This window comes from Falco cherrug, chromosome Z (assembly GCF_023634085.1).
Source record: "Falco cherrug isolate bFalChe1 chromosome Z, bFalChe1.pri, whole genome shotgun sequence".
NCBI classification, from domain to species: Eukaryota; Metazoa; Chordata; class Aves; order Falconiformes; family Falconidae; genus Falco; species Falco cherrug.
In genome coordinates this window covers 14,731,093-14,746,896 of record NC_073720.1, presented here as the reverse complement: position 1 = coordinate 14,746,896, position 15,804 = coordinate 14,731,093, and the positions used below count along the sequence as shown (strand labels likewise).

General features: G+C 40.9%; 1 protein-coding gene across 2 annotated transcripts in view; it reads right to left on the bottom strand.

Moving 5' to 3' along the window:
- The window catches only part of EGFLAM (EGF like, fibronectin type III and laminin G domains), a 78,581-nt gene that overhangs the window by 13,747 nt on the left and 49,030 nt on the right, over positions 1 to 15,804 (bottom strand). For both annotated transcript variants that reach the window (XM_055699429.1, XM_055699431.1), the window contains exons 13-17: positions 14,008 to 14,197; positions 10,527 to 10,652; positions 9,548 to 9,791; positions 4,883 to 4,994; positions 3,219 to 3,335 (exon numbers count right to left, since the gene is read on the bottom strand). In XM_055699429.1, coding sequence (XP_055555404.1) covers positions 3,219 to 3,335; positions 4,883 to 4,994; positions 9,548 to 9,791; positions 10,527 to 10,652; positions 14,008 to 14,197 — 789 coding nt within the window. The remainder of the gene's footprint in view (positions 1 to 3,218; positions 3,336 to 4,882; positions 4,995 to 9,547; positions 9,792 to 10,526; positions 10,653 to 14,007; positions 14,198 to 15,804) is intronic.

Below are 15,804 nucleotides of genomic sequence, written 5' to 3'. Positions count from 1 at the left end.
TATGCTAAAAACTGTCAAATTCCCAGTGTTGTACTGCTTGTCAGAAGACCCATCTAAAAGACTTCAGAGAAACAACCCTCAAAACTTGGCTAAAAAACTGTTTATTGTAATGTGTGTTTTCCAGTCTCAGAGGTCCAACTCATTCTGTTGCTCACCCTGACCCACTGGAGATTAATTTCTTTTGTGTTTTGTTAAACAGCCTTAGGCAACCCCCATGTGGGGTGAAGCTGTGTGGGATTCACCAGTTCTGTATCTGAATGCTGGTGCAATGCTTTGTAGCTGAGCTGTGAGCTAGAACAGTAAAATTAGATGAACACTGCTGAGAAAGAGTGTTCCTGAGATCAGGAAACCCCCCAGAAGACATGTTGACAACAGAAATACTAAGTAGAACAGCTTGTTTTTCACATTGTCTATTGCTTTCTAGTACCTCATCTTGCCGGAAAGAAGCTACAGTTAAGATGGATGAAAAACATAACTAATTACCTCACAAAACCATGTGCATATAAACTGAAGAGAACTGTTAAACGCTGGGATTTTTCCAATGTGTCAGCAGCCTAAGTTCTCCAATATAACCTGACATTTTTATAACCTCAGCTGATAACTTGGCAGAGAGGTTACATGTGGGTACAGCTTCTGATGCCAGTGACCTTGAAACAAGAAGTCCATTTTCACAAACAGATTTTAGGGCCTGAAGTGAGAATGGTAATAGTTACTCTGGCTCCTACATAACTCAATTGATGCATCTTAGGGAGTCCTACTGGGGGAAGGGTGTGCATCGTGCATACTCTGTTTGAAACAGCTCTAAACAACAGCAGGAAAACATCCAGTCCTGTTATAAAAATGGGTCAGTGAAGCCTCCACTGCCTTTTCAGCTTCCTTCTAACTTCTGGCTAACCAGAGGTTAACAAGACGCTACTCTTAAACATATGTCTCATTCCTGGGATTAAACTTATATTCAGCTTCTCATCGTGCCCTTTTCTGCATCATTTCAGACTCAGGTACTCCAAGAAATCTCACCCTCACGTAGGAACTAGCAGACTACAGCGGTCACTTCTTACCCTTATCTGAGTAACTACACGGATTGAGGTCTTAGGTCCTTCTATACACAACATGTTTTCCAGTACCTGGCGATGTTTGTAGCTTTATTTCTATACAATTCTCCAAAATCCTACTATGTGTATACACAGCAGTCAATTAATAGCTTCCCAGTGCCCGAAAGGCAGGCAACACTCTTCCTTGACAGCCCAGTCAGGCCTCTGGGAAGGCAAATCCACCCTCTTTCCTTCCTAACTACAGCACAGAAGGGTGGGCTCACACCCAGCATTTCCCAGTCCTTACCAGTGCCTCTGTACTCTAGGGTACAGCTACTCACCTTGTAAGTGTGAGCTATGTCAATTGCTTCTAGGGTCCCTATCTTGCCCTCCCAAAATGCACTGTATTTAGTCAAGACCACCTTTCCGATGATGCCCGTGTGACTGACCTGTTCCCATCACTATTACAAACTCCCACAATTATCTTGAACTTCATGTTTTCTGCTAGACAGCTAACAAAGAGTGAAAAATGCTGGACCAAGTGATGAGACCACTTACACTGAACTGCAATTACCTTCCTGCCCTTGATCAATTGTTATGAGATGCACTGTTAGAGCTTTTTATTTAAGTAAATATGATGCAATAACTCTATAATTTAAAACTCTGAGGATTCAGGACCAACCTTGCAGTTTTATCCAAGTATGCCTAGGGATGTAAGTCCAGTTTGAACTTTTGATTAGTTTTTAGGACTTACTATGGATTTACAGATTTCTTACCCAGAAGAGAGCTGCATCCATGAACAGCTGACCGCACTGGAACATCATCCCTAATGTCTGCCAACAAAGGAAAATACCTCCTCCATTCATGTGCCCCATGTAAAAACGTAAGAGGGGAAGGCAGTGAGGTGTGCAGCTGCTGTGTGGTACAAGAATACACTAGCTGAACTGGAATCCACTTTAATTTGTGAACCTCATGAAGTTCAACAAGGCCAAGTGCAACGTCCTGCACGTGGGTCAGGGCAATCCCAAGCACAAATACAGGCTGGGCAGAGGATAGATTGAGAGCAGCCCACAGTAGAAGGACTTGGGGTTATTGACGGATGAAAAGCTGGATATGAACCAGCAATGTGCACCTGCAGCCCAGAAAGCCGACCGTACCCTGGGCTGCACCAAAAGCAGCGTGGCCAGCAGGGCGAGGGAGGTGACTGTGCCCCTCTGCTCCGCTCTGGTGGGACCCCACCTGGAGCACTGCATTCAGCTCTGGGCCCCCCAACATAAGAAGGACATGGACCTGTTGGAGCAGATCCAGAGGAGGGCCATGAAGTTCATCAGTGTCTGGCTGGAGCACCTGTCCTATGAAGACAGGCTGAAAGAGTTGGGGTTGTTCAGCCTGGAGAAGAGAAGGCTCTGGGCAGACCTTATTGCAGCCTTCTGGTACCTAAAGGGGGCCCTACAGGAAAGATGGAGAGGGTCTTTTTGCAAGGGTATGTAGCAGTAGGACAAGGGAGAATGGCTTTAAACAGAAAGAGGGTAGGTTTAGATTAGATATTAGGAAGAAATGCTTTACTGTGAGGGTGGTGAGGCACTGGAACAGGTTGCCCAGAGAAGTTGTGGATGCCCCATCCCTGGAAGTGTTGAAGGCCAGGCTGGATGGAGGTTGGATGGGGCTTTGAGCAACCTGGTCTAGTAGAAGGTGTCCCTGCCCATGGAAGGGGGTTGGAACTATAGGATCTTTAAGGTCCCTTCCAACCCAAACCATTCTGTGAGTCTAGGAATCTATGATTCTTTTTTGCTCATAACTGTATTTGTTAAATCAGACATTTAGCTGCCCCGGTCTGCATACATTTAAGTATTGAAGCATTTCTTCTGTTCATTTATTTATATACGATGCCACAGGGCACTCTGAGGACTCTAATCTTGCACCATCCTGAACTCAATCCCATATGGCTTCTGCTCACTTATTCATACAGGAGGGAAATCAATAGGGAGACTGGCAGTAGTAATACTTACTGCCTATTAAAGTTAGAATGACTTCTCACTGTGAAATATGTGTTTAAGCCCTTTGTGGTGGGCTCCTGAGGTGAAATCTTGGGAGTATTTTGAATACTTCCATTGCAAGTGCTATAAGGATATGTTTCCACCTAAAGTGTACTCTGGATGCCTCCCACGTGTTTCTCTGGGCAAATACCTTCTGGATGCTCCCACTGAAGGGTTTGAGGATCCCAGAGTTCTTCTTCACAGCATCATAACTAGGGACTCCGCCAATAAATATTTCCGAGCTGCACTTAATCTGTGTGAAAGCCCCCTGCAATAAACATAAGAATAACATTTTATTCGAGTAGCTAGAACCATGCCTGTAACTTCAGATTAGCCAACATTAGATGCTATAGCTTACTTTAATGCCTCTTTACTTCCGTTAATTGCATTTCTTTGTACAATTCTCTTCAGAAAGCCACTGTAGGACACTTTCTAGTGACCATGCTTTATCGTAATCAAAATTAACTGAAAAATCTGAAGTATTTCAAAACTGGAATACTGAAGGAAGAAAGGAGACTGACTCATTGTCATTTCTGACTGCATATCTAGCTCTATTTGCAATGACTTGAGGTATAATGAAATAAATCTAGAACAAGAATTAGGTTCATAAAGTTAAAATCAGAGCAAAGTCCATGCAACAGAGACTCATTTAATGTTACCAACATGTAAAAAGATAATCCATAGCAAGTTACAGGGCTAAATGAAGGAAACATTAAGTTTGCATTAGTTACCAGAAGCAGTTGCTCAGGATACATGATGGGACTAGTCAGGGTCTTGGAGTGAACTGAAAGATGTTTAACAGCTAAGGACAGGATAACTGTAATTCCAGTCCTGTAGAAGCACCTGTGATTTCTTTGCTGGCAGCTCCTTCTGCAGCTGCACTGTAGCACTTAGAGAAAAAAAAAAAGGAGTCTTCATCTTGACCCATCTATCTAAAATCTCGACTGCTGTGTTTGAATGTTTCCCTGCTCAATTTGTTCCTTGACAGACAACTGGAATTGCAATTTGTTTATATTTTTCAAGGGAAGTCTAAGCTTTAAATAGTTTCCCAGTTTACAGAAAAAACTGCAGATTCATCTGCTAACAGGATCTGGAGTCTGGTTTTCTGGCCACATTCCCCAATAGTAAAGAATAAAAGATATTTTCTAAGCAGTTCTAGCCTCAGATTCTTGGGGTAAGAAAGTACCTCTGTGTATGCATTTGAGTGTTTAGAGTGAATACACTGCTCAGTACAAGCAAAATTTCACCTTATTACAAATTTTATTCACTATGACCTTTTGGTGAAGGAAGAAAAAAATGCAAGTCATCAACTGCCTGAGTATTCCAGCCCTTACTCTGTCCTGATAACAACTTTTGCAAGGAAAAGACAAAGAAACAATTGTCTTTTGGCTCACCTTTCCAGCACAATATTCAGAGAGAGGTAAAAACAGGACTTTGTGCACGTAATTTTCAGTATCCTCCTTCTCCAGATGATGCATTTCATAGTGCACACATTGTTCAACAGACCTAGCGACAACCACTAAGTACCAAGAAAAGAACCTCAAGAGCATGTATGAACCAAACACAAAAAAGTGAGTCGTTACATGGCAAGAGCGGATAAGGCTGAGATTTCATCTGCCTTTACAAGGATCCCTGTCCTCAGAGGGAAGACTTCATGTGAAAAATTCCAGTTTTGGGCTTAAGAAAATGTTGCCCTAACATGTATACTTTTTTGAGCCTATAAGAACTTTTTTTGCCAGAAGCCTGTGTAGTTTACTATGCAATCATTTTATAGTCCAACAACCGTATTCATGACAAGCCATGTCATACGCTCACCTCTGCCATCCCTTCCACTGGCTTTTGTTTGTCCACTTGCAGGATGCCATTCTTCGCTGTGCGAGACACTCGCAGTTCATGCCACTGACCCAGACTGACAGGTTCTTCACTCCTGTTTTAAGGGGAAGAAAACTTTCAAGTATTTTACACTTTTGCTTTTCTAGTATTTTCAAATATTAATGTCATGTTAAAAAGTCAGGTCCTCTGGGATGATTTTTTAAATAAAAAATAAAAACAAATCATTGTGTTTCTTTCCTTATAAGGAAGCAACATAACTTCTGAGCCCTATCAGCAAAGGAAAATAAGACCATGTTCCTACAGCAAATAACAAGCACTCTACTTTTATTTATAAGTGAAACATTCCTATAATCAGCATGCATTTAATATACCTATGAACTAATTATTCTGCTCAGTCATTTATAATGCATAAAGACAAATTTTTTTCTTAGCTGTATATGATGTAAGCCTGGAGATAAAGCTTCCCACTTAATGGTCAGTCTAGACCCACATTCTTCATCCTTTTTTAAAACAGAACTACCTTGTGTTGGCTTATCAGCTCTGTTTATGCAGCCTGTTACAGTGACTTCTACACACACGGACACAGGCGCACAGCCTGGCAGGTGTACGTTAAGGAGAAGTAACTAAAATATGATCCTAACGATATGATGAGATATTAGGTCGGAACAATAATCCTCAGTTATGCAAAGTATTCACCAGTCTCAAAGGAAGCATTTCAAAACTGTTCTTATAATCTTTATTAGTTCAGGACTAATATGAATAGCAGCCAGTATAAAGGTCAAAACCACATTCCCCTTTGCATGTTCTACAGAACTTTGTATCTTGTTTTCAAATTTACTACATTGGTTTTATATCTAGATTTTACATCTAAATGTTATCTTGCAGTCTTTCCTCCAGGAGCAACAAAAACTTGTGTTTGATTCACTGGTCAAGCTGGAAAAATCAGAAACCATGTTATCTAGGACACTTGAAGATGTTCTGTCTTTCAATGAAAAAATACAAAGTAGTTTTGGGGGAAATAATGTTTTGTATTTTCAGGCTACTTACATTTAAAAATGCAAAAAAGAAACATTTCAGATTGAAAGAACTGAAAAAAATGTGATTTGAAATAGTGAGTCAATAGTGATTCAAATGTTGATTAAAAAAGGTATATAATCTTGAAGATGTGAAAATAACAATTTTTTTTTTTTCTTTTTTTCTGAGCAATCAACCTGAGCTTTGAAATCTTTTTGTTGTATCTATTTTGCTCCTCCAAATTTTCTCAAAGCCCATTTTCATCTGTTTGGACAATGTTGGCAATACTACTTCGATGTTTTTTTTCAGAAAATTTCCATTAAAAATATCATCGAGTGACGCCATTCACTTGTCCTTTTTCATATGCAGTAGCATTTAGGGTTTAACTGTCTTGGGTAAATCAACAGGCAACAGAATTTTATCACCTTAAGAAGTCAATATATACATAGAACAGAACCAGATAGGCTTGGCTACCTAGTAAGTGGCAATGCATTCATTTTATCTCCTCTGCTGATTAGGTCATCATCATGCTCTGCTAGATTTAATTACAGTTAGGGATGATTAAGCTTTGCAGTCATCACTCTAGAGTTGCAAACTATTTCTTGGATTCACAGGCTTTTTGAAACCAGCATGAGTTTGGTAACACTTTCTGCAGCCTCTTGAACACTTCTGGCCTTTCATGTGCTGTGACATTAAGGATTACCTCTCTGCATAAACTGAACCTTAAAAACTACACTAAATCATGATGATCTTGATCCTGCAAATGCCTGGTCAATGGAAATCCCAGTGGAAAACAAATTCTCCTCTGAGACAACTTGCTAAATAGCTCAGGTTCTGCATCAGTCCATTGGCTTGGCATCCCTGCTCCCTCCTGAGCCCCCTGCACACACCACACTGCTTCCACCCCAGGTCACTTCAGGCAAAACCCATGCTTCATCAGCGTCAGCTTTCCTACTGCTGCTGCTGCCATACACAAATGAGCTTGCCTTATCCTTAGTTATAAAGACATTATAATTGTGTTCTGATAATATTATAATATTTAACAGCCTGTCCTATGGAAGAGATAGTCAGGATGACCAGAGTTATATCCCTTTTTAGGACAAAGGGTAGATGTGAAGCGGTATGGTGAAGATCAAGGCAGACTTTTCAGTGGATATTGCCCAAGCAGGCACACAACCCTGGAAATTTATTTATCTGATTTAATCACTGACAGAGCTGATGACAGGGTGTGAGATGCCCAGATTATCTAGCAAAAGGGCCTGAACAGGACATCCTGACAACCTTCAGGGAAAACTGCCAGTGTCATGAGTCTCCCCTGTTACCCAGCTATCCCACCTCACTTTTTTTTTTTCCCACTGCACATGACCCAGGTGCTAGCTGGCGTCCTGCTCGCTATTCTGCTTTCCAGTTGAAAGGGGCAGTTTCCACTCCCAGCCACATGCTTTTACATTTTACAAGCCTACATCTTGGTTAAACTTTAGTCCAAGGTGTTTTGAAAAGCTACAATATTCTTTGGGGGAAAAATTTTATGTCTACTTTCATACCTTACACTTGCCGGTAATAATAGGAATTAGATGGCTGTAAGCAGAAAAAGTCTGAAGGCTGTTGTAAGAAGGGCCATTTGGGGTTGGAGCAAAGGTCTCTGACATAAGCTATTTCTGCTGCTTTTCAGCAAGAGAAAAGAACAGGGCGAGTATGAAGTGATTCTTCCCTTGACATATCCTCCCAGCTTCTGGCAACCTGTCACTTAGCCATTTCCTGAGTCAGAGACTGCATCCGTACAACCCTGTTTGATCTCCCGCAGCAGAGCTTTCTTCAAATTTGTCTAATGGTTGTTGGGTATTTTTTAGCCTATTTATAGTTCTGGCATCTGTAACACGCTGTGACAATTAATTTCCACAACTTATTTATGTGCTGTCTGAAAAAAAAAGAAGTCTTATTTTCTTTGTTAGTTACTTTTTTTGGTTTACAGTTTAACTGGGCTCCTTCTAATTTTAATTTTAATTTTAATTTTAATTTTAATTTTAATTTTAATTTTAATTTTAATTTTAATAATTCTAATTCTAATTCTAATTCTAATTCTAATTCATTCTAATTTTAATTAATTCTAATTCTAACTCTAACTCTAATTCTAATGCATTCTGATTCTAATTCATTCTAATTCTAATTTTTTAATTGAAAAAATACAGAATAAAAATACCTTATTTATCTCCATGCTATTCACAATCTAATCACAATCATGGCTGCACCAAACTCTTTCTTTTCCAGGTTGAAGGGTCCTGCTGTATTTGTGGAAACTGTTTCTTTCCCTCCTCCGGATATCAACACCACTATTTTATATATTTTTTTTTTTAATTTTGCTAATCTCTTTGGAAATGAAGTGACCAGAATGGCAGCAGTTTTTCAAGATGAAGTGCATTGTGGGTTTTTGCAGAGGCATTGTTGCTTATTCCACTCCTAATAATTCTCCACATTGTGTTTACATTTCTATATTTGTCTCTAAGCAGTTAGCTATTGCTTTCACAGAACCGTCCATGGTGACTCCAGGATCTTTCTCTATCTGACAACAGTAACTGTATTGCCACAGCTGTGCATTGTTAGGATTGTGCATTATTTTGCATTTGCTCCCTTGAAATTTCATCTCTCACTTTGTTGTCTGAATGGATTTGTTTGCTTGAGTCCAAATTCAGTGGAAAATCAGTACATTTCTCCTAATCGCAGTAAAGCCAAAATCCCTCATGTCCATCCACCGGAAACATACAGTATACAAGACCTGCAGGCAGTGTGCACATTTTGCATAAGCTTTATAGAAATTATTTCTAAATACTAGGTCAGCCTGGTCAAACTGGCAGCCTCTTGGATGACATCCAAGTACTGAGTGCCTACCTTCGTCCCATCGCCTTTTCAGAAGAGTCCAGAGACTGGGCACTCAGTTACACTGAGAGAATGTGCATTTTTTAAGGCATTTTGTTGCTCCTATCCTAGACATTAATTTTAGGAAGTGATGAATCATTCTCAGAAGTCTGTCTTTGCCTGGAAGCCTGGCTGACTTCCATGTCACGATAAATAAACCATGTATTTATCTTTTAGACTGCTTAAGTTACATAAATTGGGTATGAGCCTCAGATGCCCCCCAAAACAGCACTATGTGGAAAGGGGGGAAGTGGAGGTGTATCTTCTTGTGACACCCACAGCCCCATACTTCACTGCCTGGCACTGGAGACCAGGGAGGAGGATGCTCACTGAAGTGCCAATATTGTGCAACCCCGTGGCTAGAAAGTATATGCGTAAAGTATGTATAGATCCCTTAACTAGCTAGGGTACAATGTCATGGAGGCAAGAAGGGAATTTCTGCAATAACATACAGAAACAAAAGTAACACTGCAGCAAGATGGTGTCACAACATGGTAATGTTGATAATAAAGTTTTGAAACATATACTTATGTAGGAAGAAAATCCTGTCCCCTTGAATAGAGCTCTAGTGTTTCTGTGCTTCCTTAGAAGAAGTAGGCGCTAGAGGCTGACAGGCTGCCATACCTCATTATAGGCTATATATTACTCTTTCCAGCCCATTCCTCCCCTGGATCAGCACTGCGGCACTGTTGGGAAAGAAACACCAGCAACGCCATTTACCTGATAACAGCCGTTCCTGAGCCACAGTCAAACCTGAACTCCACGTAACCAGCCACCAAGTTAATGGAGAGGAAATCCTTGCTGTCTGTGTCGTAGCTGTACAAAAGGACACCAGTCTCTAAATCTGGACGAAACGTCATCTCAAACTCCATGAAGGAAAGGTAATTCTGTGGTTCCAAGGGCCAGGGTGTGCTAGCAAATGACCTTAAGGACTCGTTGAACTGAGGTATGGCCAAGGTGAGTGCTGGAAATCCAGAATACACAAGCAGGTAATTTGAGGCTCAAAGGTAAGGGATTGACTCCTACCAACCAGTGTCAGTTCCCTTTGTAAAGTACTCAGAGCTAATGCTAAGAAAAACAACCTAAAAATTTAATTTTCCAAATATTTTTTTTTCCTAGCCAGCACTGTTTCACTCCTCAATCCCTTCCTTTTCCAGGGATGTACTTGTATTATAAAGCCTTGTGCTCCTTTTCTTCAATGATTCAGCACAGTGTTTTCCAAAGTAGCAAGCATGCACACAGTGGGAGGTGGCATGAAAAGTTCTGCAGCATAGAATATGATGCTGCATGAATTTGACTATTTGTTTGTATCTGCAATTTCAGCAAGAAATTGGTATTGAGTCCTTTACCTTTCAGAATATACAACTGACACTGGTTTTAGGAGAAAGTGGGGATTTTTTTAGAGTTAATGTGCACCTGTGGAGTGGTACATTATTTTAACTCCTGAAAAGTAAGCTTGAGATGCTTAATTATCCTTAGTTTTAATAAGCAAAGAGGCTTGAGAATCACTGGCTGTGTAGGAGCTGGATGTAGCCCCAAAGTGAATGGTGGGGGAGGGTTTCACTATGTAATTTTAAAAAAGATGAAGTAACAAGTACTCTCTTCTGTCCATGTAATAGCATAAGACCTCACTGTGGAAAAGACATTGATCACTAAATAACACATACAAAGAAATATAAGCAGCCCAGCATCCTCTCACCTTCTTCACAATGATGTCCTTTAAATCCAAGAGGGCAAAGGCAAATGTATGAATCTGCTTTGCTTGCAGTACAGGTACCACTGTTGATGCAGGACGCCTCATCACAGATGCCACTGCTACACTCACCTAAACAGAGAGCCAGAACACTGATTTAGCAGAGAAATTTGCCAAACAAGATTTATTTGGCTGTTGATCATTCCTACTAACCAATACAATTTGCTCTCCTGCCTAGATTCTTTCCCAGTTTGTTACATAGTGTGCAATTTAAACAAGGCAACTTGATTTTTAGCACTTGTTTTTAGTACCAGACCAGCAAGAGGCCTTAAAAATAGTAAAAATTAGCCCTTACTTACAAAGCATGACAGTTGTACCTCTCAATCACTCCCTTGATTACTGTTCTTCTGCTCTTGTTCGTATCTGTATTTTCCCATAAAACAGAAATATCTGTAGGTTGTTTACAAGCACTGTGACTTACTCAATTTCAATTACCTTAAGTGCTTCTTTGTAAATACACGTCATAGTAAGCATGGAAAGTATTAATCACCTTCAACTAATCTTATTAACTAAAATGAGGTTGTCAGTCCTCTTGTCTACACTAAAAGGGATCTACATCATCTGCATATGGCCTCTTTAAGAAGCATTTCTACCACACTGGCACATCAACTAAAATAACAAGGAGATGATTTCTTCTTTTTTGAATTAAGCTGAAATTGTTTGAACAAATAATTTACTTATTTCATTTTTAAAACTGCTATCTATATAGTCGATTATGCAATGGTCATATGTACATATACTGGAAGTTCTTGTTGATTCTGTTTAATTTCTCCTTTGTTTTGGTTTCTGATTAAATAATTCTCCCCTCGTTGATAGAAACAAACTGATCTTATACATTCAGAAAGGCCAAATTAAACATGTGTGCTATAGAAGTGCAAGCACATCCTTTGCAGGGGCTAAATGTTTATAATAAACAATTACACATTTATTTTGAGGCACATTGAAATACTCCCTCTGGGATGACACAAGTCTTGTGAGGTAGCTCTGACAGTAAACACTGGAGTTTTGTTATCTGAGATAACTGAGAGAGGTCTTGCAGAACTACTGCAGGAAGGGAGTATGTCCTTCTTGTTTTGTTTAAATACAGCACTTTGACTGTAAAGAAGGTTTCCAGACCAGGACTCTGCAAATCTTCAGTAAGGTACTCGTGTTAGTACAGCACCAGCTTTACAGTCTGAATTCCCATCCCACTGCCAGAAAGAAAAGCACAGAGAAGTATGCAGATGTAAATGGTTGATGTGCTGATTCACCCTGATCACTCTGCTGTCCACGGTGGAAAATAACCTTTCTCACTGACTCAGGACAAAAGCAGTACTCTTGGGTCACCTGGTACTCCCTGCCAGACCCGACTTGTTACATCTACAAATTTCCTACTAGGAGACTTCTACATCTACAATTTATCATTGTAGAGAGGGAAGGTCTGTGTACAGCAGCCACAACACACAGCTCCAGGGCTAACACAAGGAGCATAAACAAAATGTACAAGCCTCCTAGAAGGGAACAAATTCTCCTTCCACTTGGAAGCGGACAATTAGCCATCCAGACAGCTGCCCCATGCCCCGCCATGGGAGCAGGGGTGCTCACAGTGCCCATTGAGCCACCTTTTCCCCTTCTGGGCTGCACTGTAATGGCCAGGCTGCTCTCACAGTGTCAGTGACTGCCTTTGGGCCAGCACAGGTGACTACACCAAAAAGGCAAACCACAGGCCTGACAGCTGCATCTGCTTGGCTGCAGTGGTAGATGAAGAAGGGTAGATGAAGACCAGCGGGAGTCCAAGGTCCTGTCATGCCTGCTCCAAACCACGAGCACTGTCTCCCCTGTCAGCCCCTTATCTCACAGTTTGGTGAGCTAAGATATAGCCAGCAGAGATGGCGTAGGGGTGGGATGGAGCCCTCTCCTCCCCACCCTCAATTCTGTGGTCCATGTACCTGTATAAATCAGGATGATTTATACACTATGCCAATAGAAAAGAAACAGAAGACTGGCTAGCAAACACCAGCCCTAAGCCCTAGTAAAGTTCACTTGCAATTTATTTATTTTAAGCTTAACTTATACGGCATATTGTTAGCAAGTCTCCCCTTGCAGAGTTTCATATAAGTGTGTGCAGTCACATAAGGACAGTAAGGCTCTATCAGTTGTGAGTCACACATAGCAGAACGCAGCCTTTATTTTCATTGATGTTGATTGCTAATGCAGTAGTATGTGGAGCATTCATGGATGGGAATGCAGCTAGCTGCAACCCAAAAGGCAACAGAGATTAGAACTCAAGAGAACTTCAGCAGGACTTTCATCTGTCTATCTAAATTCCATAGATTCTCACTCTATCGTGAAATTACTTTCTGATTCCAAAGTCTTTTCAACATCTGCTTCTTGGGCCACTCTGTTCTCCCCCTATATTGCACAAAAGTGTGGTCATGGTTTCTAGAGAATACAGAGCAATTGTTAAGACGTTTCTAATTAATCACTTCCTTCTTGGGTTGCCAAATGCACAGCTACAGAAGAGAAGAAAGATGACTTTGTGGCTGAAGCATGGCATGCAGAGTTCAGTGATACGAGATCTATTTCCTGCCCTTTACCACTTGCTTTGTGACTTCGGTTTACTCTTACTCTTAGACTGTTTAGACTTGGGGGGTCATTAAAGCAAGGATTTTGTTGCCCTGTCTATTTTTCCAAGTGCCCATTATGTGGGTGAAATATTGATGAATAAGTAAGACAGGATCAGTTTATCAACTTCCCTACTTCTCCATCTTTTAATCTGTGAAGGGGAGATAATATTATAATACCACTTCATAAAGCTATTGAAAGAATTTATTCCATGGTGTTTTTTAAAACATACTGTGACTCTGGAAATGAAAACAATGATGGTAACCAGGAAAGCCTATTTGCCTCAGCAGTAATGGGGTTTAATGGGGAGAAGTCCTTTGTAATGGCCACAGCACTGCTGTAGGTTTGAAATATCCCTGCATTGCTTTGGACAAGTGCAATGATGCCTTTAGGCAAAACTCGTTTTGTTGGGTTTTAAATACAAACACAGTGTACACACTATTGATTTCCTGACGATGTGACTGTCAGTCAGGAGCATGAAGAGGCATCCTGTGCTGGTAGAAATACTGGTGCAGATGTAACTAAATCTCCAATACTGAGTTTCCTGTTTGCCCATAGGTACTGATTTTACTATGCATTGTGCAGGATAACCGTGTCCACAGGGGGTTTTGGTATACTAAACAGTGACGTCTACTTGCACAGTGTGATAAACCCTCCTACTATAGACCCAGCAAAACCAATGTGCAAAGGCACAGAGAAATACCATGCCAAAAATAGAGACAGCACCCTCCACCACTCAGACCTGGACTATTGCTCAATTTTTTTCAACAGCCAGTAACCCCTGGTTTACCGCTGATTAAAGACCCCATACCATTACACTTACCGACATCAGCACCACTGAGAGCTTTCCCTAATGGCCAGGGCCTCATATCAATTATCTTCCCGTTGATGCTGAGTGACTGAACGCAGCCCTGAAAACCACGGTTGGTGCCTGTGGCTCTGACCAGCCAGTACACGCTGGGGGCACCACCAACGTAGAAAGGAGTCTGGAATGTGATTTTACTATACTGGCCCTAAAGGGAAAACAGAGCATGACATCATGTAGAACAGACATAACACAGGATAACTAACTAAGCCACACTGGGTACGTACCGATTTTTTTCTCTACAAAGAATTGTATCAGAGGATATGGAAGTTGCTCATTGGTAACTCCTTTCCATTACTCATTCCTTCAATCACTCTTTAAATGTTACTTTTTGCACCCGCATCCATCGCGATAATATAGACTATTAAAAGCACAATCAAAAACTTAAAAATCACTATGTCCCAAGAAGGGACTGTGATCGATCTTTTGCTGCAATACTTTAATTTACTTTGTCAGAATTGTTTGTCTTCTAAACTCTAAGTGCTGAGGGACACAGACCAATGTGATAGTGCCCTCTGGACAGAACCCAGCAAGTGCTTAGTGTTAACAATAATGAAATGACAAAAAAAGCCAACCCAACGAAAAACCAGCAAAAACAAAGACAAGGCAAAAATCCAATAAAATTACAACTTCAGTATGGTTCAGCTCACTTTTCCAGCACTAAATTTACTCCCCATCTTTTTTTTCTTTTTTTTTTTTTTTTTGGTGTTAACCTGCCTATAGTATTATACACGTACAAGTTTACTAGCACTGCTATAGTGCACAGGCAGGATCAAGAAAAAAAACAAAACAGACCATTTTTGGACCACTGAATCAAACTTAATGCTATTGTGGGCAATGAAGTCATAATCCCTTCCATCGATCTATCAGAATATATGTCTTTTGCCTCGCGCTCAGAGGCTGTTTTAAAACATTGCTGCCCTTTAGAAGAAAACACTCAAAATTCCTACACTTTTTCATGGCCAGTTTTTACCAATGTGTCCTTCTGACAGCACTGACCTTTAGCCTAAAATCTTTCTGGATTTTTCACTCCTTCCCTGCCTCCATAGTGTTTATAATAATAAATTATATCCCTACAGCCTATATTTTGCCAGGCTAAATAAGCCAAGTTTATTGAGTCTACAGGTGTTTGCTGCACAGTGCACTGTAGAAACATGTCAAACAGATACCAAGTTCAGCTGGGAAAAATAATTCAGGTAGAGCCTGTAGCTAAAAAGAGTTCAGATTTCCACAGGGTTTCATGATGGGCACATGCCAGGGCTGTGGGCATACAGCTCTCCAGCCTGCCTCCAACCCGCTGCCATCTCCTGTCGCCTTTGATGCTCCTGCCCGGCTCTGTCTGTCAAGGTTCTCTTCTCTGTGTCAAGTCAAAATGAACGAGGTCAGAAAACACTGCCACTCTGCTGACAATAATTCAGGTCATTCTACCTTGGAACGGCTGGGTAGGACACTGGAGCAACAATACTAGAGAAGCAGCAAGTTCTGGTGGAGAGCACCACCTAGAGCAATTAACCTTTTTCTGCTGCAGCTACAGCTAGAAAAGCGTGTGTCCACCATTAAACTCTTCTTGTAATAGACTGTGTGAACCATAACCCTCCTACTAGCCCTTTGTTGCACCTTTTCTTCTTCAACTTCATCTTTCTCGGCTCTGGGTGACCATAGTCCTGCATAGCCTGATGCCATCTTACCGAAGTGCTGTACAATGGCGTTGGTCTCTACTGGACATACCCTTCCTGATTCACATTTGCCCTTTTG